This window comes from Diabrotica undecimpunctata, chromosome 4, assembly GCF_040954645.1.
Source record: "Diabrotica undecimpunctata isolate CICGRU chromosome 4, icDiaUnde3, whole genome shotgun sequence".
Lineage (NCBI taxonomy): Eukaryota > Metazoa > Arthropoda > Insecta > Coleoptera > Chrysomelidae > Diabrotica > Diabrotica undecimpunctata.
In genome coordinates, this window is record NC_092806.1 from 92,686,577 (window position 1) to 92,714,333 (window position 27,757).

Genomic DNA, 27,757 nt, shown 5'->3' on the forward strand with positions numbered 1-27,757 from the left:
AGAAGAAGAAAAAGAGGATACGGTCTGCTCGAGTACTTTCAAATTGCTGGCAAATCCGCCTCCTTGCCGGTTACACCATTGCCCTGCTCACCTAAACGGGATAGCTGGTTGGCGGGAATTGGAGGGCGGTATCTTGATTGCATTTTGAATTGCATTTCCAGGAGCAACTAAGACTCTTAAACACTACTAATATACGCAGCGGGTTAGATTCGAAGCCTGGGGAACCAAAAAAAAAACCCATACCCATCAAGGAATCGGTGTCAACACAAATGGATAACAAAGTGAAATTATGAAAACATGGTGAAAACACCTTGCAAGGTTACAGCAAACCAAGTCGATGCGCAACTCCTTATGAATGGAAGAACTACGAACCGATATAAGGGCCCAAACACTAGAAGAAGATTGGATTCGAAGACAAACCACCTAGGTACTCCTTTTACACTAAAAGAACTCCACGACGGTATGAACAGGTTAAAAAAAGGGAAAGCTGCAGGTGTGGATGATATATGCAGTGAACAAATAAAGCATCTAGGCCAAGGAGCAAAAAACTGGATCTTGCAATTTTATAACACGTGCTGCAAAACCTGCGAAATTCCAAAATCATGGAGGAAATCTAAAGTAATAGCCTTGTTAAAGCCAGGAAAAGGCCCAGAAAACCCCAGTAGCTACAGACCTATCTCGCTGTTGTCACTTTTTCAAACTTAACGAGAGACTCCTACTCGCCAGAATAGAAAATATGTCGACAAGCACTTCATCCCACAACAAGGAGGATTCAGATCCGGCAAATCTTGCACCGGTCAAGTCCTCGCACTAACAGAACACATTGAAGAGGGCTTTGAAGAAAAACTTATAACAGGGGCTGCTTTCGTAGATTTGACAGCAGCCTATGACACAGTAAGGCCCAAAACATTGCTTCGCAAATTATACGACACTCTCAATGACCACCATCTGGGTAAGGTCGTATATTCCTTACTGCAAAACAGACGTTTTTTCATTATGCTGGAGAGTAAGTAGGTGGAGAGTTAAAAAAAATTGCCTCCCACAGGGAAGTGTTTTAGCACCAATGCTCTTCAATATACACACAAACGACCAACCTACGCCGACCGAAACCAAGCACTTCCTCTATGCTGACGATCTTGCAATATGTGCTAAAAGAAAAAGTTTTGAAGAAGTGGAGAAGAAACACGAAACTGCCTTAAAAACAATTACAAGCCAAGCGAAAACTCCAAATTGCGTGGAATGGTAATACATTAGAACACACAAACCAACCTATATATCCTGGAGTAACTCTGGACCGGTCCCTCACCTACAGAAAACATTGCATAAAAACGAGAGGGAGAGGGAAAGCAACAACTAGGAACAGCAAAGTCAGAAAGCTAACGGGGAGTAAATGGGGCACACGTCCTGGCGTTTTCAGAACAACGGCACAGGCACTGTGTTTCTCAACTGTTGAATATGCGTGCCTCGTTTAGGGCAGATCTGCCCACACCAAACAAGTTGATACTGCGCTAAATGAGACATGCAGGATAGTAACGGGGTGCATGAAACCAACGCCACTTTCAAATTTATATAAAGCAGCGGGTTTTGCAGAACCCTCAACACGCAGAGGCGTTGCAGAGCACATAGAGAAAATTAAACAGATCGCGGACGAGCGGCATGCCCTATACAAAGCTCGAACACCACGAAACCGACTAAAATCTAGGAAAAGCTTCCTTGGAACAGTGCAGGATGAACCGCCTGAGTATTTTCCTCTTCCCCAGGTTCAATGAACCGGACAGTCCCTAGACTTTAAAACGTGAAAAACTATGAATAGGATAAGAATGGGAGTCGCTCCATACCCTCGAAGATTTGTGGCTCGCCAACAAAGATGGAACCGACGTAGCCCGATACTGGGCCGAAATTTTATGAATAACATATCCGGACACGATAAAGTAAAGTAAGTAAGAAATATCTGTGGGGCTACGGCGGGTAGACGGTCTAGCATGTCTTCCTACCAACACCGTACACTAGCACTGAAGAAGACTGTTAGAAATACCAAGTTTATACAATAATATATTTATATTACTTTAATTTAATATTATTACTTTAATATATTTATATATTTATATATTAATATATTATATATACTCACCTGCATCTGGAGTAGTGCACGTGGAGTAGTAAACGCAGTTTTATGCGTGTTTCTTAATCAAAGAAAAAAAATAAAATAAAATAAAATAAATAAAACAAATAAAATAAATAAAAAAAATAAAATATATAAAATAAATAAAATAAATAATAAATAAAATAAATAAAATAAATTTTCTTCTTCTTCTAATGGCGCTACAACCCTTTGTGAGTCTTGGCCTGCTTAACAATGCTCTTCTATTCTGCCCTGTCGGATACTTTCCTTCGCCACTGCCTGATGTTCATGGTTTTAAGATCCCTCTCTACGTCGTCTATCCATCTGTTACGGGGCCTTCCTCTTGTTCTGTTTCCTTGGGGCTTCCATCTCTGGACTACTTTTACAGCTCGATTATCTGGCATTCTTTCTAGGTGACCAAGCCAGTTTAGTCTTTGTGACTTTACAAATCTGACAATATCTGCGCTCTGCATTAGTTCATCCAGCTCGTGATTCATTTTAATTCTCCACGAACCATCGCTGCATTGGGTTGGTCCAAATATCTTCCTTAGTATTTTGCGCTCAAATATTCTCAGTTGATTTTCATCAGTGGTTGAGAGGGTCCACGTTTCACATCCATATGTGACCACTGGTCTAATTACTGTTTTGTAGATTCTCAGCTTAGACTCACGATTCAGTAACTTACTTTTCATTAAGTCTTTGTATGCATAAAAGCATTTATTACCGCTAAGAATCCGTGCTTGTATTTCTTGACTGATGTTGTTGTCATTTATTATTGAGCCTAGGTAGGGAAAAGTGGAGGCATATTTGTAGGTATGGTTGTCTACCTTCAGATTCTCATGTTCATTCGATTTTGTGCACTCCATATATTTTGTTTTGCTTTCATTTATATATAGACCAAACGTAGCAGCTTCTCGTTTCAGTTCTATAACTTTTTCGCTTAATACACTTTTGTTGCGGCTTATTATGGCAACATCATCCGCATATGCGCATATTTGCATAGATCTTGTATTAATACAGCCGTTTATATCCAGTTTTCTAACAACAGCTTCTAAAGTTAGATTAAAAAGTGTTGTTGATAAGGCATCCCCTTGTCTAACTCCATTTTCAATATCAAAGGCCTGCGTCATATCTCCATCTATTCTCACCATAGCTTTGGAACCCTCCAGAGTCATTCGTATAAGTTTAACCAACTTATTGGGTATCCCTAACATAGATAGTTGCTTTAACATCTTTTGTCGATCTACTCCATCAAACGCCTGTTTGAAATCGATATACAAGTTGTAAATAGGTATGTTATATTCAACACATTTTTCATGTATAACTCTTAACATATGTATTTGGTCAATAGTTGACCTCTTTGGTCTGAAGCCACATTGGTATTCACCAATAATCTCCTCCGAAAACGATTCCAGGCGGCTATATATAATTCCTGATAATATCTTGTAGATGACATTTAAAACTGTTATGCCCCTATAATTTTTGCAGAGTCGTTTGTCTCCCCCTTTGTACATAGGAAGTATGATTACCACTTTCCAATCTTCTGGGATGACTTCTAGTGTCCATATGCGGTCGATTAGTTTATGGATACGCCTCCATAGCGCATGTCCACCATTCTTTATCAGTTCTGCAGTTATTCCATCTGTGCCAGGTGCTTTGTTATTTTTTAGATGTTTTATGACGTTTATCGTTTCTTCCAATGTTGGTTGCTCAACTAGTTGTTCTGCTGTGTGGTGAATTATCTCTTCATCTTCGTTTTGTTCTTTTTCTGGGTTTAACAGCTCTTGAAAATGCTCCTTCCACCTTTTCATTATTTCCTCTTTCTTGCTGATAATTGCCCCATTTTTGTCCTTGCAAACTGTTGATCTTGTTATGTATCCTTGGGTGCATTGCTTGATTTCCTTGTAAAAATTTCTAGCCTCTCTTCTGTTATTATAATCTGTAATTTGTTTGTATTTTTCTATTCAACATTTCTCTCTTTTTCCTTCTGCATATTTTCTTTGCATCTTTTCTGAGTTCTTCATATGCCTTTCTATTCGATCGGGAATCCCTTTGTAGACATTTCTGTCTAGCTATCATCATCATCACTGGCTCGACAACCCTTTTTGGGTCTTGGCCTGTTCTAGGATTCTTCTCCATTCCGATCTGTTTTATAGTTCAGAGTTGTATCGTCTTCGCCTTATTCCGTTTTCTTTTGTGCCCTTATATATGTGTCGTAAGATTTTTCTTTCGAAGGTGGCTAACAACGTTTCCTCTCTTTTAGTAAGTGTCCAGGTTTCTGAGCCATATGTGAGTACCGGTCTTATTAGGGTTTTATATATTTGGCATTTTGTCTTTCTTGCGACGTTATCTGATCTTAGGTGTCTAATTAAGCCATGGTAACATTTATTTGCAATAAATATTCGCCTCTTCACTTCCTCCGTAACGTTATTATCAGACGTGACTAGGGATCCCAAGTATATAAAGTTTTTTACCTCCTCTATGTTGTATTCTCCTATTGTTATATTTTGTGGCTGCCTTATTTCTGCGTTTTTTCTTACCTGCATATATTTTGTTTTGGTCTGATTGATTTTAAGACCACTATTTTGTGCAGCTCGTTCTATTTGGTCGTATGCCTCTATCATTTCTCTTCTTGATCTTGCGATTATGTCAACATCATCTGCAAATGCTAGTATTTGCACGCTTTTATTAATGATTGTTCCTCGTGTATTGACTGTTGTGTCCCTCAGTATTTTCTCGAGCACGATGTTGAACAAGATGCATGATAGAGCGTCTCCCTGTCGTAGTCCCTTTTTCACATCTATTGTTTCCGTTAATTCATTTTGTATCCGGATTCTACTTTCTACTTTTAGAGATTCTTTTATCAGTTCTATTAGTTGTGTTGGTATATTAAATTCTTTCATTGCTTTTGTCTAGCTGTCTTAACTCTCTTTTGTCATCTGTCTAGCTATATTTTTGCTATTTATTACTTGTTGGCAATCTTGGTCAAACCATTCCTCGTTTCTTTGGCTTGAGGTTTCACCTAATGTTTCCTTTGCCATATTTGTAATTGTCGTTTTGATGATATTCCATTCTTCTTCAATGTTGTTTTGTTCTCCTCTTTCATTTAATATTACTTTTATTTTCTGCTGGTACTCATTCTTCTTTTTAGGATTTTTAAACATATATGCATTCCATTTTCTTTGTTTGGCGCCTTTCTCTTTTCTTACCATTGATATTCTTTGTTTTATTTTCGATATAACCAAGAAATGGTCCGAATCGCAATTTGCGCCTCTATATGTTCTAACATCTGTTACGGAGGTTGCCCACCGCTTAGATATTAATATGTGATCAATTTGATTAAATTTATTAGTACCAATAAAATAAATAAAATAAATTAAATTAAAAACCATCGCTTCGTGCGTAAGCGATAAGAAAGCTATGGTTTCCCTTTCCGGTCACTCCCGGAGTGTCAAATCACGTTTTTATTGTTCTTTTTTACATAACATGAGCTACCTTGCATTTGTGAAGTAAACGACATGATAGGTTTAAAATTAAAGTTTTTAGTTATATATTGTTTTTTTTTTCTTTAAATTATTCCTATTTAAGTATGTTCAAAGGAAACGGACGAATAAAACACATTAGAGCAAAAAAAAACTGATTAACAACTTAGTACATGGCTTGGTTCCGAATGTTTAATATCAAATACAGGAATCCCTCTCGTTCGTCCATGTAGTTAAGTAGAATTTTAACTTTAAAACTTTCCGGTTAAGATCATGAATCATGTTACAATTACATATTTTTCACCATTTTTTATTGGAAAGTTTCGGCCTCTAATTTTTTTCTATTCTTTGTTTTTTAATAAAAATTGTCACGTGCAGACAAGATATTATCTTGCTTAGTATTTTAATATACTTATATTTTTTATGTGACTTATACTGGTTTTCTATACTTACTTGTTTTTGCTAATGTAATTTATACTTGTTTTTTTATTTTACCTTGTAATTATTTACCTTATGATGAGTTAGTGCAAGAGGCAAAATAAAATGGCTTATAAAATAAAAATTATTCGTTGATCGTGTGAACTATTGTGACACGAAATTGCTCAATGTCATTGATGAGGATGATTACAAAAATTTCCTCAGAATGGACAACTTCACTTTTTCGCTGTTGCTGGAAAAAGTTGGTGCACTCATTTCCAAAAAAGATACCGTCATGCGTGAATGTGTCAGTACTGAACAACGCCTTGTAGCAACTTTACGCTTTCTGGCCACTGGAAGGTCATTTGATGATCTGAAGTTCAGCTGTAAAATATCTCCACAACTATTGGGAAAGGTGATACCAGCAACTTGTAGGGCTAGTTATCAAGTTCTTCAATCTGAATATATGAAGGTAAGTCATATAAGGGCCTAATACAAATAATAATAATAATGCAATGGTGATAATAATAACAGTACTAAAAACACTAAAACTAAAACACTAAAAACAGTACTAAAAAACAGTTGGGGAAATCAAATTTCCACACCAGCTGCTCTTAACACCAATGCTGGATGGATAGAAGATACGACGCACAGCTGTCAACACTACCGTACAACTGTCTATGAACCCTTCACCACAGAAGAAGTCTCTAATATCATCAAAGAGCTTCATAACTGGAAATCTCCTGGACCAGACGGAGTTCAAAACTTATGGCTTAAGAAGTTCTGGAGTGCTCATGAGTGCTTGTCAACACTAATTAATCGTGTTATTTCTAATCCGCAGGAAATACCATCATTCCTAACTCAGGGAACAACTTATTTAATACCGATGGATCAAAATAATACCCAAGATCCAGCCAAGTACCGGCCAATTACGTGTCTTCCAACTCTGTACAAATTGGTCACATCCTGTGTAGCCCAGCGTATCTACCAACACTGCGCTCTAAACAATATCATAGAACCTCAACAGAAAGGATGCGCTAAGGGTTCCATGGGTTGCAAAGAACAACTTATTATCGATTCAGTCATTTCTAACCAGGCATACATAAAAAAAAGGAACCTCTTCACTGCCTTTATTGACTACAAGAAAGCCTTTGACTCAGTGCCGCATAAATGATAGATAGATGGTAGATATATTAAGAATATATAAAGTCGATGATAATATAGTGACCTTTTTAAGACATATAATGACAGATTGGAAGACTAAAATTCACCTCCAAATACCTGGTGAAAGCAATATCGAAACGGAAAATATCGCAATTAACCGCGGCATATTCCAAGGAGACTCGCTGAGTCCATTGTGGTTCTGTCTAGCGATTAACCCACTATCCCAGCTATTGAACTCCACTGACTCAGGTTTTAGCAGTAAAAACAACAATACTGTAGTGGCGAAGCTGAAACTAATGGCTTCCACACGAAATCACTTAGATCAAATGCTACAAACTGTAGAAATGTTTTCAAATGATATCAGTATGCACTTTGGGTTAGACAAATGTCGTGTACTACATATAGTCAAGCGAAAGGTTCAGCCCGGAGGATTCGATATGCAAAATGGCCAAAACATCGAGGCTATGGGCGAAAATGACATGTATAAATATCTAGGAGTAAAGCAAGCGCGGAAAATTGACCATAAACAAATGAAAATCGAATTAACATCAGAGTTCATACGAAGAGTAAAACTGCTACTCCGCTCACATCTTAATAGTAAAAATTTGTTTAAGGCATTAAACACCTACGAATTTTCCGCGCTTAGCTACTCATTTGGGATTATTAAGTGGACTAAAACGGATATAGAAACTCTTCAGCGAAAAGTACGAACACACCTCACAAAGGCACAAAAACACCATCCTCGAAGTGCAGTAGAAAGAACGACATTACCGCGGTATTTAGGACGAGGACTTATTGATATAAGCGAGCAATTAGAAAAACAGATTACTAATTTACAAACTTATTTTCAGGTGCAGGCGGAGACATCTACTCTTCATCGCGCGATTTGTGCAGTAGATGACACAACACCGATCAAACTGAGGGAACAAGAAATGAGCATAAACCATCTTACTAAGAACGAAAAAGAAAAAATGCGCATCTGGATGGGTAAACCTCTGCACGGGCGACATCCGAATGAGGTCAGTCAGGACTATGTCGACAATATAGCGTCGAACTATTATCTGACATCAGGAAAGATGTTCCCAGAAACAGAAGGTTCATTACTCGCCATTCAGGATCAGGTTATACCAACCAAAAATTACCTGAAATATATTGTCAAAGACCCTCAGATCCAAAACGACAAATGCCGATATGGATGTCAAACCCAAGAAACTATCCAACATCTTACCGGGGGCTGCCAGACATTTGCTGCAACTGAATATAAGGAACGGCATGACTCAGTAAGGAAGATCCTCCATCAAGAGATAGCTTTTAAACTGGGACTTCTACAAACAAACCATCTCCCATATTATCAATACGTTCCTGAGAGTATGCTTGAGAATGACAACTACAAGCTATACTGTAATCGCACTGTGCTCACAGAACAAACTGTAGCACATAATAGACCAGATCTCGTGCTAGTTAATAAACTAACAAGACAAACAACACTAATCGATGTGGCGATACCTAACAACAATAATCTGCGTGTTAAGTATAATGAAAAGATCCCCAAGTACAGAGATCTGGAAATACAAATAAGGAGACAATGGAGAATGGAAAGTACCCAGACGATACCTATTATTCTTTCTACCACTGGAGTCATCCCGAAGAACCTCCTAGAAAACATAAAAAAGCTGGGTCTAAATGAACATCTATATAAGATCATGCAGAAAGCTGTGCTACTTTCGACGTCCAGATGCCTGCGAAAATTTTTGGGAGATACACCGACGTACCAAGTCACTTACGACTCGATAACATGGAAAGAATCCCACCAGAGCTCAATCCTTTTGATACCGTAGGTATCTGGGATGAGTGAATTTTCCCCTTAGAGGGAGTGTGAGCCGTATGGCTAAATCTGGACAGTACTAATATTAACTCAGATGGGTGATAATTTTAATAGCAGTATATTATGTACACGTTTTAACATCAATATTGACATATTATATACACTCCATTTTTGACGTGACAACGTCTTAAATTAGGTTGTGGCTTGGAGTCATTTAAGAAAAAGTGTAACGCCCGCTCACGTCTGTTACAGTGAGTCGCCTAACGAGAGAGAGGCCCGCCGGACCGGCGAATGCCTTGCGTCTCTCTCCCACTCAAACATGATCGGTCCGCTGCGCGCGGCACTAGAGAATTAGGCGCGTTGAATCGCTAAAGTAGAAAATCGTTGAAAGTATCGTCAGCTGTGTCTGTAGTGAAAATGTGGAGTGCTTAGATTCGTCATTTACAACAACTACAACAATAAAGGTAAATAATTGTACACTAATATTTCATTATCGTAAACTATGATTGATTGATTAATTGTTAGATTGACACAAAAGTTGAGAAACTGAGTTTATAGGTTATGTCATACTATTGACAAATGTTGATAGTGTTAAGTAAATTATTAGTTTAAATCACTCTGCAATCAATCGTAATTCAGTCGATTGAGAAGAAACAGCGCGTATTGCTAGTCAAACATTTAAAATAACAAATTATAACTTCTAACCTGTCAAAACAGGGCGACCAAACAAACGAACTAAACCGACCAATCACCACGCGCGGAGTTAGAATTTAACTGTGTTTAGCAAGAATTTCAAATTCCAATTTTAGTAAATGTTTTAATTTTCAACTTTACCATTTACATTTACAAATTTTAATTAATTTCAAATTTATTTAGCAAAAATTTGAACCTTCGATCTGAATAAGTGTTTCGATTTTCAAATTGATTCTTTAAAATTAAAAATATTAAAATATATATAATCAGAAGTGAACGTCACATAACATTATCTGTACTTATTATTATTTAATATGTAGGCACATACATGTGGCCATACTTGGTAGACACAATTGGAAATAGTAATTTTTTATAACTGAAAAAAATAAATATATAAAATACTGGTAGCAAACAATAACTTCAATGATCGATATCTCCGCAACTAATTGATATATCGAAAAAATTTTCAAATAAATTTTGTAGAAAATAATAAGATCAATAATATAATATAAAATAAATAATATATAAAATAATATATAAAAATATAATATATAAAATATAAATAATATATAAAATAATAATATAATAATATATAATATATAAAATAATATATAAAAAAGACGTTGTCACGTAAAATCTTCGCCCGTAAAACCGACTTTACAGGCAACCGATTTTTTTCTAAAAACTACATACTCGTCCTGTGGGGTGGCGTCGGCTGATGGAATGTTCGATGGTTCGGTTGGGTAATATGAATGGGATGGGTAATAATTCTGGCTTGAATCGCTATCACTTCTTGGGTCGCGAGCATATGTAGAGGGTGGCTGAAAAAAGGGCATGTGGTACGAAGATGAAGCAGCAGACGTTGTGGGAATCGGTGAGGTTGAATCTGCCAACGAAATACTAGATTCTTCAGTTCGCCGTACCATTTTAGCCCAAAAATCGCTTCCTAAATTATTTTGTGAGCAATCGCTTGCTGTTTAATATCTGTCAGCATTTGGAGATCCCCTGCCACTGATAAACCACAAGACTCCCACTTGTTCGGAGGTGCAACAGCTGGTACTTCTGCGAGTTTTTGAGCAGCTACAATGAGTTGCTTCTGAACAGACATCCGTTTTTTCGCAACTTTCGGTGGTGGGGGTCGAAAATCATTATCTACCTGCAACAATTGAAAAGTAAAAACAAATTATTCCATAACGGTTTCTTTGAATTATATTTTATTTTATTGCGTACATTACTGGTAGATAGAAATAGTCACCTAACTGTTATTGAATGCTATAAATATCTAGGTATTTTCTGAATTATGTTTTAGGTACCTATGCTAATTTTACCGTATCAATATTCAACAGATTCAGAGTTGTTTATTCTTTTGTTTCAGTTGCTGAGCACTCAGGAAGAATAGAAAGAGGTGAGTGAAAATTTTGCATCAAAGTGAAATTTTTCTCATGCGCTTGGCGCAATGGATGGTAAACACGTGAGAATAGTTAAGCCTGAGCAAAGCGGTTCTGACTATTATAACTACAAAAAATTTTTTAGTGTAGTGTTGTTCTCTATAGTCGATAACAATTATGAAATAATATATGTTCACACTGGCACTAATGGACGAGTAGCGGATCCCACAGTTTTCAGGCAAAGCAAGTTCTACGAGCTGATGACTCAAGGAAAATTAAATCTCCCCCCTCTCACCACGCTTCCCAGTTCAACGAAAGCAACCTCATTTGTGTTCTTAGGGGACTCTGTATTTGCTATTTCGACAAAGATAATGAAACCCTATCCTCATAATCTGGCTACCTATGAACAAAAAGTTTTCAACTACAGGCTTTCCCGATCAAAAAGAGTGGTAGAGAATGTATTCGGGATTTTGACATCACGATTCAGACTTTACCACACCGCTTTGAACATCAGTGACGCTATTGTGCTAGCAAGTTGTGTACTTCACAACTTCTTGGTACGGAATAGTGGTGGCTGTATCACTCAGCAAAGTTTGATTCGTGAATTATTGAAGAAGGGTCTATAGTACCTGGAGAATTGTCAGGTAATGCACTGACGCCATTATAAGGACATAATCAGCCATGGTGTACCAGTGGACGCGAAGTACGAGAGCCCTTTAAAAACTACTTTCTACACCAAGGAAGTGTTAACTTTCAGCAGCGTATGGTTGAAGCACACGTTGGATAACGGATAATGCAATTATTAAACATTACATTCCCATTATAAATGTACGCTATTATATGTAAATAAATTGTATTATACTCGTATCGTACCGCAGTAAACATAAAAAATAACAATGGACTGTTTTTCTAATATGATTAAAAAACAGTTGATAATAGATAAAATTATATCGGAACACAATTTGTTTAAAATTTAATGTCTGAGGTTTTTTATTATAAACAATTATTGGAAAAAATTCACGGTTCTCCGAGTTCAGCCTTCAGAAACGAATAATTGTCAAAAAATTATATTATACTCGTATTGTACCACAGAAACCGTGAATAGATACCAATTGACTGTTTGTGCAAATGAGGTGGCCAAAATTTGGAATGGTTATGAATTAAAAAATATTGAAATATCAATCAACTATTATTACGTATTGGTATGTAGTTACTCACTTTTTCTGCAATCTGCTCACAATCTTCCGTCTCCTCCCCATCGTTCTCCTTCGGATCGCTCAAAATGGTCGTTAGGCTGGATTCAGAGAATGGAGGTATATCTAAAGAATCGGTGCCTGCTCTGGCTGGCCTCTGCACTTCTGCCAAAAAGCTCAATTCATTGTAGTGCACCCAATTAGGCACATACACTTCGTCTGCTCCGGTACCAGTTCCACTTTCACTCACTTGAACTTTTTTATATTCTCTGAAGAAGATAGAACGTAGAGAGTCAATTTTTTTACGCACAGAAGCTACATTGACAGTGTTTTCGTACTTCAATATAACATTCAGCAGCTGTTGTTGGGCAGTTTTTTGCGCATTTCGGTTCGCGTATAAAGCACTACCGCTATGACACAAACAGAGATTATCTCTGTAAACATCGATAAATTCGGAAATTCCTTCACTGTTCATTACGAAAGGCGTGCAGTAGATACGAAAGTTGGCGTTAGAATGAGTTAATAATCGGCCGATATGTATGTTTAAAAATTAGGTTTCGTTTCGCTAGTTATTTGTCTAGGGCTGTACTAATTAATTTTTTCGACTCTTGATTTTTATGACTTTTTAAGACGTAGGAAAAAATTATAGTTTTTAAGGATTTGTGTAGGTATATTCTATTTTAGAAAGAAATAAAAACTTGTTTTAAACTGGAGCTGGGATTTATTTTGTTGTGTGTGTGTGTGTCGTATATTTTTAATAGGAATAATTTTTCGTGCAATTGAAAATTATTTTCTATTATTTATTTGCGAACTAGTGATCTTTGCTACAACTATGATTTAATTTTCGTTGTTTGTTGATAATTCTTCTGTAGCCAATCCGAAGTGTTGGAAATTGTACCTGTGTGGGACTGTCCGAAATAGATCTACAGAAAGAAAAATGATTTGCCCTAACAAAAAGTAGATGATGATTAAGAATCGTGTATATTAATAATGGTAATTTTCGTGCAATTGAAAGTTTATTTTCTATTAATAATTTGAGAACTAGGGATCTTTGCGTAAAGTAATTCATAGAAATCTCATACATAACAGGTGCCGAAGGTTAACTGACCGAGGAAATTTTCGATCCGACCTGTCATCCGATTTCCAACTTTATCATCATTCACGCTCTGACTTCGTCGCCAGTCGGAAGTCGGACCTTCAAGTCGTCCCACTAGATGTTCCGGCTCGTACCACTAGTTGTCCAACTAATCCAACCAGCCCACTCCCGGTCCGATTTCAGATCCAACTGCAGAAGTTGGACCACTAGTCGGAACGTGAATGGCCTGTCTAATGAAAAAGGTGTCTATCTATCGAAAAAACAAAAAAATATTTTGAGAAATTTGAAGGTTAAAATAATTGGCCTTTACACAGATGATATATTGAGGATAAAAGTGTATTTGTAAATACTTACTTTCCTTGGAATACTAGAATTCCTTGAACCAATCCTTCTAAACAAAGTAGATCATAACGATTAGCTGGTATATCGATCCTATATATTACATCTTCAGAAGCATTAACTGTCACCTGACGATCTTCTCCTTGTTCTTTTGTTATCATCTGTTTTTCGGTTGTCTATAAAAATACTGGATTTTAAAAATAATTTTAATATTTCTTCATGTAGTTATTACATCTTAACGTAATAATAATTTAATTCTGCGAGCTTAGCTCCTATATGGATTGACTATTTGTCTCCCTTTTTCTATATTTCTAGTCATATTCTCTCCAACTCCAAATAACTAATGCGATTAAAGAAAAAAGAAGAAAAAGCTACAAAAAAAAGACTAAAGGCCTAAAAAGGCTAAAGTCATTTAATCAACAATTACTTAAATGTATAAACTACTTAACCGCCGTTACACGCGCTATGAGCGAATCCCTCACCATATTTATTTATAAGCAATGGCATTGTCTTAGTTAATGCGATAACCTCGAGCATAAAGGAATGCGTTTAGCATCGTTCATAAGATGAGATGACAACGTTTCAGAATATTTCAGGCGGTGAGTATGCTGTCATGATGTGAAGGTACTACTCACTGCGCATGCAATCGCGTTTTTGTGATTTCAAAGAAGCTTTTATGTTTTTGTTTATTATTTGAGTAAGTTTAAGGTATATCATTCAAACATTATTATTATGTTAGGAGGCCATTGCCATTTTTAATTTGTATCTTTTAGTACAATAGATCCATGTCAAGAACCAAAGGACCATTTAGGAATTCGAAATGAAGCAAAGGCTCTAGAAATAAAATAAGAATCAAATAAATGTGCCCATTATCCTAAGAGGAAGAACCGAAAAAACTCAGACAAAGTATCGAAAACCAAATTGTAGAAACCTGATTTGTAAGGAACACACAAAAAAAAAATGTTGTGTAATTTCTGTTAGGAAATAGAGGAGGAAGAATCTGTTTAGATGCATTTATTATCTTTATATATATATATATATATATATATATATATATATATATATATATATATATATATATATATATATATATATATATAAGAAAAAAGAAGTACTTGTGACTCGTTTGGAACAAATATATAACTGTTTTGGATGGGTTGGAGTCAATAAAAGGGCTATTGGTTAACTATTTTTTTAATCTCGAGCTTTCAATTGTGTTTACAATTATTATCAAGAGCCAAAAAAGACAAAATACTTACAAGGTTGAACTAAAACTTTTTAGTTCAACCTTGTGAATATGGGGTGAATTCATAATAATATGAACCAATAGGGTTCATACTTACAAAAACAATTTGTAGGGTTTTTTTATAGATGTTATAAAAACTCTACGATAACTTAACATTAAAGATTAACAACTAAACGAGAGAAACGAAACAAAAAAAATACAAGAAAAACTGTAAGAACATTAGTTCATTTAATTTTAACCGATGGCTTCATTTGAATGTTGGTTTAAGCTCTTTCGAGGGTCAAACCACACTAATCTTTTCGTTTACTTGACGATGAATGCAAAGACGCAACACAGAAAAAAAATGAAGCCTATGCAAAAATGCTTACCCGCCAAACTAGAACAAGTATAGAGAATTACCAGACAAAGAGAAGAGAAGAAAAGAAAATACAGAGAATGAAGAAACGAAACCACTTAAAAAAGGAACTTCAATATATAGAAAACCTCAACAGAGAGAAAGAATTCAGAACATTCTATAAGAAAGTTAACATCAACAGAAAAGAATTTAAGGCAAACACAAATCAATGTAGAAGTTTAAATGGCGATCTCTTAACAACAAGAACAGACGTACTCAACCGATGGACGAAATATTTTAACCAGATACTTAATATAGAGGAAGAAGAAGAAAACCCGGAAGACGAAAGCTGCGAGGTAAGCGGAGCAGACGAGAGGGAGGAGGATCCACCAACGATGCTGGAAGTTAAAGACGCTGTAAACAAACTAGCCAGAAACAAATCACCCGGAATAGATAATCTCCCAGCGGAATTATATAAAGAAGGTGGCTACGATATCATAATAGCGCTACAGCAGCTTATAAAAGAAATATGGATACAGAAGTCCCTTCCCAATGATTGGAATATTGGAATACTTTGCACCATACACAAAAAGGGAGATATCTTTGAATGCTCTAATCATCGAGGAATTACGCTCCTAAATGCACCGTATAAAATATTCTCCAATATACTATGCCATCGTATGGCACCATATGCAGAGCGAATAATAGGACAATACCAGGCTGGTTTCAGAGGTGGTAAATCAACAATTCATCAGATTTCAACCCTGAGACAAATTCTAGAGAAAACACTGGAATACGGTGTAGACACGCACCACATATTTATAGACTACAAGGCAGCCTACGACTCTGTAAATAGAAGAGAATTGTTTAGAGCAATGATAGACCTAGGAGTACCAAATCAGTTGGTAAGTTTAACCAAACTAACCCTTGAAAAAGTTGAATGCAAAGTACGAATCCAGGGGGAACTCTCTGAACCTTTTAAAACAAATAACGGGCTACGTCAGGGAGACCCACTCTCCTGTATACTATTCAATCTAGCTCTGGAAAAAGTAATACGTACGTCACAAATCACAACTACCGGTTCAATATATAACAAATCTGTGCAAATCTTAGCATATGCTGATGATATCAATATTGTTGGGAGAACGGAAAACGCAGCACGAGAGGCGTACGTAGCATTAAAGGAAGCGGCTACAAAAATGGGTTTAATAATAAACACCAATAAAACAAAATACATGAAAATAGGTACGCAACCACAAACACTACGGCCACTTGTTATAGAAAATGACGTCATCGAAGCAGTTAACGAATTTGTATACCTGGGAACGCTCGTCAATACTGAAAATGACACTACCGCAGAATTTGCACGGCTAATAGATGCTATTTTGGGCTTAATCTCCTTTTTAAATCTACAGTTATATCAAGAAATACAAAAGTAAAACTCTACAAAACAATAATACGCCCAGTCCTAACATATGGCTCAGAAACCTGGACTTTAACAAACAGCAATGAAAATATGTTAGGATGTTTCGAAAGAAAAATACTAAGGCGCATCTATGGAGCGGTAAATGAAAATTGTGTCTGGAGAAGACGATACAACTTCGAACTCTATAGGATATACCAGGAACCAGATATCGTAAAACACATAAAGATAGGACGTCTGAGGTGGGTAGGCCATGTAATGCGGATGGAGCAAACCGACCCAGCTAGAAAAACGCTCCTTGATAGACCTATTGGTCAAAGAAGAAGAGGAAGACCCAGAACAAGATTCCTAGATAACATCGATGAAGACATGAGAAATATGGAAATACGTGCTTGGCGGAGGAAGGCGATGGATAGGGACGACTGGAGAAAAATTCTTGGGGAGGCTAGGACCCACACAGGGTTGTAAAGCCAAAATGATGATTTATTTATTCCTTTTTCTTTAAAAAACAAGCAAACAAAAAAAAATGGAAAGAAGAATGGGAATGAAGTTACTGTCTTGTAAGGGATTTTTTTTATTTGTTTTGTATGATGAGAGAGTGATATGTCTGGCTCAAGTTGTCGATGTCGGTTCTCTTATTTGGGAACGATGGATGTTTTAGAATTTGACACATTTCAAGGATGGATCGCTTATGATAATTTTGTTGTTTGCACAGTATTTTGGTATTCGTAAAGTCGATACTGTGTTTGGTTGAAATGGCATGCTGTGCAAGGGCACAAGATGGTTTAGAAATCCAAATGTCACTTTTGTGGGACGTCAGTCGACCTTGAAGCGAGCGGCTGGTCTGGCCAATGTAGCAGGAGTTGCACTCTGCACAGAGTACATGATAGACGACATTAGTTTGTTCTAGAGCGGCTAATGGAGTTTTTGTCTTAGAAAATAACTTTCCTAAGGTTCTGGTATTTTTTAAGGCTATTTTGACAGGTAAGTTTTTGAAAAGTTTGTTAAGCTTGATAGTGATTTGTGGGAAGTACGGGAGCGAAGCATATTTTGTGGTTTGTTCAGGAGTGAGGGAGGACTTATTCATCTGTATTTTGTTAGATATGGACGCTAATGTTGCGGGTGTGTCAACATGTGTACTCTAAGGCTGAGGGCTTGTACCAGGTTAGGTTTATATCTGATTGGGTGTGTCGAATGGTAATTTATCTAAATAAATTTAAAACAATTTAACTTAATTTAAAACAAAAAAATTATTGACGAGAAACTAGCCAAATCCCTCCATAATTACAATGGCTATGCTCCTAGATTTTACTGTCTCCCCAAAATTCACAAACCACAACTAAGTATGCGACCCATATTATCGTCAATAAATGCTCCGAACACAAATATAGCCCAATTCCTAACGAACATTCTTTCACAAGCATACAATTATAACAATGAGTTCAACATAACAGATTCTTTCCAGTTCAGTGAATTTATTAATAATTACCAAGTACTCAGAGGATTTGTCTTAGTAAGTTTTGACGTAGTATCCTTGTTCACAAATCTTCCACTTTCCAGTGTATTAACCTCTCTCCGTAACCATTGGAATCAAATCCAACCCCACAGTCCGATATCTTGGGAAACATTTTCCGAATTATTAAAATTGATTTTTGACACCAATTATTTAATTTTCAATGACAAATATTATCGGCAAATTTTTGGAACTCCTATGGTATCCACGATTTCTCTTATTCTAGTCAACTTTGTACTAGATGATCTTATTAATGAGAGTATCAAGAAGTTAGATTTCCAGGTTCCCTTTGTAAAACGATATGTCGACAATCTGATTTTAGCAACCTCGTCGGATAAGGCGGTTGACACCTTATCAGTTTTTAACTGCTTTGATCCTCACCTACAATTTACATGTGAATTTGAGGTTGATAACAGTATCCCGTTTTTAGATATGAGAATCATTCGCACACCGGATAACAGATTAGTTACGACCTGGTACAGAAAAGAAATGGCTAGCAACCGTTTCTTAAATTACCATTCGACACACCCAATCAGATATAAACCTGGTACAAGCCCTCAGCCTTAGAGTACACATGTTGACACACCCGCTTTACAAAGAAGAATCTCTCAATCTACTGAAGTCCATTCACATAGATAACTCCTATCCGGCATCCTTCATCAATAAATTTCTATATTCCAAAAGCTATGGGCAGTCCATTACCGAAACACCCAACAGGCTACATAACATTAGCGTCCATATCTAACAAAATACAGATGAATAAGTCCCCCCTCACTCCTGAACAAACCACAAAATATGCTTCGCTCCCGTACTTCCCACAAATCACTATCAAGCTTAACAAACTTTTCAAAAACTTACCTGTCAAAATAGCCTTAAAAAATACCAGAACCTTAGGAAAGTTATTTTCTAAGACAAAAACTCCATTGGCCCCTCTAGAACAAACTAATGTCGTCTATCATGTACCCTGTACAGAGTGCAACTCCTGCTATATTGGCCAGACCAGCCGCTCGCTTCAAGGTCGACTAATGTTCCACAAAAGCGACATTAGGATTTCTAAACCATCTTGTGCCCTTGCACAGCATGCCATTTCAACCAAACACAGTATCGACTTCACGAATACCAAAATACTGTGCAAACAACAAAATTATCATAAGCGATCCATCCTTGAAATGTGTCAAATTCTAAAACATCCATCGTCCCTAAATAAGAGAACCGACATCGACAACTTGAGCCAGATATATCACTCTCTCATCATATAAAACAAATAAAAAGCCCCTTACAAGACAGTAACTTCATTCCCATTCTTCTTTCCATTTTTGTTTGTTTGTTTGTTTTTTAAAGAAAAAGGAATAAATGAATCCTTTTTTAAAAAAGGTCTGTCCCCGTTCCGCTTGCTAATTCCCTCAAGAATCGTACCTGCACCATGCATTCCAAAGAAACACATGTACGACAATAAGCCACATGTGAAAATTATGACATCCTAGAGCTGATTGAAAACAATCGAAAAGATTAGTGTGGTTTGACCCTCGAAAGAGCTTAAACCAACATTCAAATGAAGCCATCTGTTAAAATTGAATGAACTAATGTTCTTACAGTTTTTCTTGTATTTTTTTGTTTCGTTTCTCTCGTTTAGTTGTTAATCTTTAATGTTAAGTTATCGTAGAGTTTTTATAACATCTATAAAAAAAACCCTACAAATTGTTTTGTAAGTATGAACCCTGTTGGTTGTTTACTTATATTCTAAAATCCTTTTTATTTGTAGTGAACTGATGATGCTTTTAAAAATAAAAGAGAAACGTATTCGAATAAATCAATAAAGTAGTTGACGACTTTTATTTGCCAATTATTGACCGATAAAACCTCTGCTATTCAACCATTGAATATATTGCAAATTTAATCAACGGTCGTATTTTTTGCTATATATATATATATATATATATATATATATATATATATATATATATATATAACTTTTCATTTGTGTATTCATTACCTTCTTTGTTTATTATCTAATTATATTTGATTTATTTATTTGTTATTTCTAAACTTTTGATTTACAATATTTTATCACTTTGTTTTGTTAAATTAATAAAAATATTTTGGTTTATAAGACTTTCTGTTATATGTAAGTATAAACCATTGTAATTTTATACAAACTGACATTTATTCTTCCTCGAAATAAATGGAATTGATGTAATTGAAGGTGACGCTCATATGCATGCAACCACATTAAAATTAAGAGACTATCAAGTGACAAGTGACAAAAATATATGGTACCCATTATAAGATAAGCCTAAGCTGTTACTGGGTTCAAGAATCCTGAAATGGGTATTATGAGTAAATTGAAGATGTACAATAAGCTATCTGGCTGCAGTAAGATCAGTTTACATTTTTACTTCCATGAAAAAAAAATTACTTAAATATGTTCAAAGAAGTTTTTTTTGCGATATTCTCTATTATATGTGTAGAGATTTTACAGCTATAGACATATTATTATTAGATGTGACATTATATAACTAATGATAAGAATTGAAATTAATATTTTGAGATTTTTGCACTGAATGTGATAATTGTGTAAACCTGGTTGAAAAGAACTTGAAACAAACTTTTTAAATCAGCTTTTATTACTTGCCACATGATTCTATTTCATATGTTCTCAATTTTTAATCATTCTGATTTAAAGTTTTATTGTTCAGAAAATATGTTGAGGGGTGACTTAGGCACACATTGTATATAATTAGAAAATCATCTGTTTAAACTTGGCTTGAGGATTAAGCTGAACTACTAAACAGTTTAATCAACACATATCATCTTTACATTAAAAATAAGTAACAGAACATTTGTTTCATTAACAATACAATTAAAAATTTTTCTCTCTCTTGTCTTTATATTTTATACATATACTTATGACCATCTTACCATATCGTCGGCTTAATTAGAAAACCACGTAACTCCCGAAAAAGCAGTTTTCGGTTTTTGTCGGCATATGACTCACAACAATGATCCATACAACAACTACAAACCTCATAACTTACAAAAAATTCCAAGTTCCTAAAAAAGGGATATTTCAAACCTCGTAACGTTTAATAAGGAATTTTCGTTTTGCACAGCTGGTAACGCCCTCCCTCCAACAGCATGATATAAGGATACAAGATATGATATTGCCACGCACTAAACTCGTACATCTCGCGCATGACGTCACCTTGTGCTAAATTTTCAAAATGTATCCATGCTGAAACGAACTGTTGAAATTCTAATATAATTTAGTAGATGTTTCATTTACTACGTGAATTTAAGCTTAAATATTTAAACTAGTATATTGTATAAAATAACACTTTTTCCATGAGAGTGAAGTTTGATGGAGCGAGCCATGGCCGAATCACAAATTGCAAACCGTGGAATGTGATTTTCATACACAATATATATATATATATATATATATATATATATATATATATATATATATATATATATATTATATATATATATATATATATATATATATATATATATATATATATATATATGACACGTTAGGTAAACTGACGTTTAATTTTGAGGTATCAGTCATTAATAGAGCAGGATAAGTAAAACCCTTTGTTCTTTTATTTAGCTTTCGCAAAATTTATTCGCTTCTTCAGGATATGCTAAAATATGGTTATAATTATTTTATCTCCTACCTTTATATATATATATATATATATATATATATATATATATATACATATATATATATATATATATTAAATATATACATATATATATATATATATATATATATATATATATATATATATATATATATATATAAAGATAGATATCGGCGTAGCTTGTAACAAAGGAAAATATGTGCATAAGGTAAACCTATATCTGATTATTGGTCGTCTTCATTATGGTGCAGTTTTAGTCCAAGTATTATTTTGTCCCGATTATCTTCTTCAGTATTAACCCTAACCCTTAAAACAAGTCATTAGAGTTAAAGTATACAGGACCATAATATATTCTAGATGTCAAAAAACACAGACTAGTTAAGATAGTATCTGTGCTAGTTAGGTATTTTTAACTACAAACTAAGCCAATACTTTGACGAGTATGTAATTCTTCCAAAACAACATTCTCGGGAATCAAACAAGAATCACCAGCCTTCGCACCATCATCAAAACTGTTTCCACTATTGTTACAAAGTTTCGCTCTACAAAAACAAATATTTAGCAATGAAATCATTAGACATGACTATTTAGCACTTCAATATAATAAATATCACGTACCTATTTAATAAATCATCCACAAGTGTTTTTTGTTGTCTTTTATGTTGCCGGTTCGTTCTATCAAAATTCGCGTTCTCGTTCTGTTTATTTGGTTTAGATAAATTGATTGACGGAACAGCGTCTTTTTGTAAAGAACGATGTTTTGCTGGTGTATACCCCAGCAATTCATGTTTTAAATTACGTTCATAATCACTTTCAATAAAGTGCTTAGAGCGAACACGAGCAAATTTAACATTAAAACTATCCTGGCGTTTACACAAATGTTTCCAAACAGCTTGCATTTCCTTGTCTTTTGGAAAGCTATAAAATGCTGTACCGGGTACAAAACTCTTGCACATATTGTCAACGGCACAACCATACACTGCACACATCATATTGCGAAAAATTTAAAGCCTTTAACACTTAAAAAAATTTTTATTTTACTAAATATTGGCTATGAACCGTAAATGTACATAAATATAAAAACACAATATGCCGAAATTTAGCACAAGCTGACGTCACATAAGCCACGCCTACATGCGCGGTATCTTATCTGTTTGTATTTGTATCATGCTCCAACAGTCTGTTTACATGCAACAAGTGGGCCGCTGTGTAGTGCTTTGTTTGTTTACTGAATAAATGTTGTTGTATTTGTGCGTACAAGCTACTTGTGTGTATTAGCGTAAGGTAAGAGCTAAGTTATTATAATATATTTAAATAATAGTACATCTTTAAGTAAATGTTGCATTACTTTACAATCAAACTTCATCAAGGAGTTATGAGATTTGTTGTTTAAGGTTATTCGTCTGGTTTGAGGTTATGTCTGGAGTTACTTGGTCTGAAAGTTTAGAACTATATTGTTTCATCCCTAAAGAATTTCCTGTTATTATAACCATTAGCTATGTTGTACGTTCTAGAAAATAAACACTCATATATTTTTTATAGTTAACTGGATAAGAATTTTACGTACTTTTTTACTCAATATCTAACTGAATAGGTCGTGTTCGATGTGAAATACGGGTTCTGCGCTAAAGTGGTATTTGGAGTTACGTGTTCTGCTATGTTGGTTTTAAAGGAGTTACAAGGTTTGCAGATGTGAATAGCTTGAAAACAAAGCAAAAAGAAGAGTTATGAGGTAATTTTTATAATCTGGATAAATACCAAAATAAAAACACATACATTTTTCCTTAAACATTTTATAATTAAATTTTTTTTTCAGAATGTCAACCAGAAAAGATGTTATTATGGCAATGTTGAAAAAGAAACAAAACGAAAATTTTTTGCAGAAAAGTAACAAAAATTCCTTATTACAATCCACCAACGTTATTTTAAAAGAAAACTCTGCTTGCAAACCTTCAAATTCCACCATACATACAGAACCAACAGTAAAAGTTGATATTTTGGGTAGTTGCATTGATGAATCTTTAGTTACTTTATGCACTATGAATACGAAGAGGGTAGAACCCCCTTCGCATTCGCGGATGACCTCGCTGTACTGGTAGTGGCCCGGGATGAGCCAGATCTCAAATATCGGGTTCGAAACGCAGGCGGCGTCGTAAAGAAAGAGATGACGCAGCACGGACTGAACTTTGCGACAGAGAAAACCGAAGCCATCATTCTGAAGGGGACAAGGAACAGGCAAAATATTGAATTAAAATGTGCGGGAGCATGTCTAACATCTAAGAAAGAAGTAAAGTATCTAGGAGTGACATGGCACCAGAATGGAAAATGGGGGGAGCACGTGCGGGAGGTGGTCTGGAAGGCTGCGTTGGGGAGGGTGATGCCGAACATTGGAGGAACCAAATCCGAAAGGAGGAGGGTCTTACACGGTGTTGTACAGTCGATCGTCCTCTACGCGGCACTAGTCTGGAGCGAGGCGGTAGAGATAACGGGCTATAGGAGTCTCATGACACGAGTGGACAGAACAAGTCTGTTGCGAGTGGCATGCGCCTACAGGACTGTGTCTGCGGCAGCCTTATGTACCATCACTGAATGTGTTCCGTTGCATGTTTTGGCGGTGGAAAGAAAGGAGCTTTATGAGAGAAGAGGCCCAAACCTTACTGTGACCGGGAGAAGACAGGAAAGGGAAAGGTCAATTGAAAGATGGCAAGAAGAATGGAATAACAAGGACAATGTGGCACAGTGGACGAAAATTCTGATCCCGAACATAAGAGATTGGGTGGACTGTGGCCACAGGCGACTGGATTATTTCCTGGCGCAGGTGCTCACAGGACCTGGGTGTTTTAGGGCCTATCTCTATAGCATCGGAAAGGCTGGTACAGATGAATGCCTATACTGTGGATACTCGGACACTGTGACACATACGATGTTCGATTGCAGCAGATGGATAGTGGAAAGAAACAGAATGGAGAGAGAGATAGGTGTGAATTTTGTTACAGTGAGAGAAATGATTGAGAGAATGATTGAAAATAAAATAGGTTGGACTAACATTCACAGCTATATCCGTGCAGTGATCAAGAAAAAGCAAGAGGAAGAAAGACAGCTGGACCAACGCTAAAGGTAAGAGTGAATGATGCTGAAAGGTGAAGTTAGAATGCGTGAGTAAGACTATGGGAAAGGAGAAAATGCCCATCTGGGAATGATGACAAACTAGGAGCGATGAGTGTCTTCTACGCGCTACCTGGAACGAGACAGGGAGCCTCCTTGCTGATGAATAGAGTGTGAATGTGTATGAATGGAGAATGAATGAATAAAGGTAGTGCTTCGGAAGTGATGCCGGCCTTACAGCGGCCATTCCGCTTCCAGATCGCTGGATGACAGAGGAGGGTCTGGTTTAGCAGGTAGGCGTTCGGCGTAGACTCGGCGACGAGAGGGCATTTTAAAGTACCGCGGCGTCCTGGACTGAGATGTCTTTTGAAGATTCCAGACTCCCCTCTATAAAGACGAAAAAAAAAAGAAAAAGAAAAGAAAAAAAAATCAAATAACACAAAATCAAGAACAAAACATTGTTCAGAAAACTGATGAAAATTCTTTACTACAATCCACCAATGTAATTTTAGAAGAAAACTTTGTAGGCCTATACCAACCTTCAACTTCTACCCCACATGCAGAAGAAATAGTAGAAATCGATCTTTTGGGTAGTTGCTTTGATGAAAATTTACTTGTTTTAAACCAAGATGGTACTATGTTAGACATTAACAGTCTATTAACAGCTCCACCATTAAGTATCTCAGGTTTAAGTGACAGCTAATACTAGTATAAGTGATCAACTGGATGAAACTGTTGAAGAAGTAGGTGTGAAGCCTGTGAATGGAAATGTTCTTTTAGAGTTAATGGTAGGACCTGACGAAACCTCCCCTATAGACATAGATCAAGAAGAGATTAGGCCTACTCAAAATGAAGATGCCGAAGAACATAATCAAGAAGCAGATGAAGATGCCCCTCAAGATGTGGTAGCGTTAAATGTTGAAGAAACTGATGAAAATTGTAAGGCAGAGAACCGGAAACGCAGAAAAAGGCACCAAGTTCATGAAAGCGATTGGCAGTATAAAAAAGCGAAAATGTCCCGAGAAAAAGGAGAAGAGTACGTTGGAAGAAAGCTTGTCAACGGAAAAAGTCGCTTTGTAGTAAAAAAACCAAAAAGAGAAATGAGAGCAGTAGAATGTAAATTTAAAAGCCCTAAATTTCACTGTAAACTGCTGTCGGAAAACACAAGGAAAAGGCTATTTACTCATTTCTGGCAAATGTCATGTGATGCTAAAAAAATGTATGTTAAAGGACTAACTGATGTTTGTCTACCTGAGAGAGCTCGAGATCGAAAAGAAGCAAACAAGTCAAGGAGGAAAGTGACTTTTAAATTTCATTTAAAAGTTGGAAATGAGAAGGTTCGGGTTTGTAAGTCAACTTTACTCATAACTCTGGGAGTTGGAGACTGGATGATATTGAATTGGCTAAAAAATAAAGTAGAGGATGAAAATGAAAATGATGAAGAAAGTAGTCTGTCAGAAAATGAGCCTAATAGCTGCAATAAAACACCCAGAAGAGATGAGGGCAAAAAAAGAACCAGACAGGAGAGCTCAGTTGAGCAATACAACAAAGCATGCCACACGTCGAATCTCACTACTGCAGAACCAGCTCAAAGAAACTATACCTTGAACCAATTTGGACATCAAAGGCACAGCTTTATGAAGTATAAGCTGGTGTAATGAAAAAAAAAAAATATATATTAACGCACTGTCTATGTGCTCTTTTCATATATGCATTCAACGATATGAATATGTCATTGAAGAGACCCAAAAAAGATCAGTGCGACATGTGCCGTGCTTTTAAGTTAAAGCACATATCGGAGGAATTATTCAACGAACACCGACAAAAAGCAGAATCGGCGAGAAAAGAAAAAAACAAAGATAAAGAAGAAAAGGAATTCGTGTTTACAGTCGACTTACAGTCGCTTTTATTAAGTCCAAAGTCAAATGCATCCTCTTTGTATTACAGAAGCAAACTCGGTGTACACAATTTATGTATTTTCAATTTTAAAAACAAAAGAAAGATATTGCTATATCTGGAATGAGGGCGAAGGGGATTTGATGGCTAATGAGTTTGCCAGCAGCTTGTGTTATTTTTTTTCCCAAATTGATTTTAAAGACAAAGGAGAAGTAATTTTTTACAGCGACGGTTGTAATTATCAAAACAGATCCGCCATTTTATCAAATGCATTATTACATGCGGCTTCTATGCTTAATATTACAATAGAACAAAAATATCTTGAAAAGGGTCACACCCAAATGGAGTGTGACTCGATGCACTCAACAATAGAAAGAGCTATGAAAAATAAAGACATCAATGTACCAGCTGACTACATCAAAGTATGTGAAAAGGCAAGAAAAAATCCCAAACCATATCAAGTTAAATACCTTGACCACACCTTTTTCAAGGACTACAGGAAACCAATGATTTATACATCAATAAGACCTGGCTCCAAACAAGGAGATCCTAAAGTAATATATATCTGTTGTCTTAAGTACACAAGTGACAAACAAATGTACTTTAAGTTGCAATTCCAGGACGAATACAAGCCATTTGAAAGACTTGTAAGTAAAAAAATAAGCACAAGACCAAAAAAACGGGAACAAATTCAAGATAAAGCAGAGCCACAGGTGAACAAGCTATAAGTGTTGTAGAAGCTGTAGGACAGGACCTTCCTCAGCTTTATTTTACAAGGCGTAAAATATCAAGAGCGAAGTACCAGCATCTGCAGGAACTTAAAATTACTTTGCCAATTGACTTTCATTCATTTTATGATGATCTTCCCCAA

General features: G+C 35.9%; 1 protein-coding gene across 2 annotated transcripts in view; it reads right to left on the reverse strand.

The window, feature by feature from the left end:
- The window catches only part of beta-PheRS (phenylalanine--tRNA ligase beta subunit), a 212,810-nt gene that overhangs the window by 179,820 nt on the left and 5,233 nt on the right, over window positions 1-27,757 (reverse strand). For both annotated transcript variants that reach the window (XM_072529913.1, XM_072529912.1), the window contains exon 3: window positions 13,735-13,895. In XM_072529913.1, the coding sequence (XP_072386014.1) occupies window positions 13,735-13,895 (161 nt within the window). The remainder of the gene's footprint in view (window positions 1-13,734; window positions 13,896-27,757) is intronic.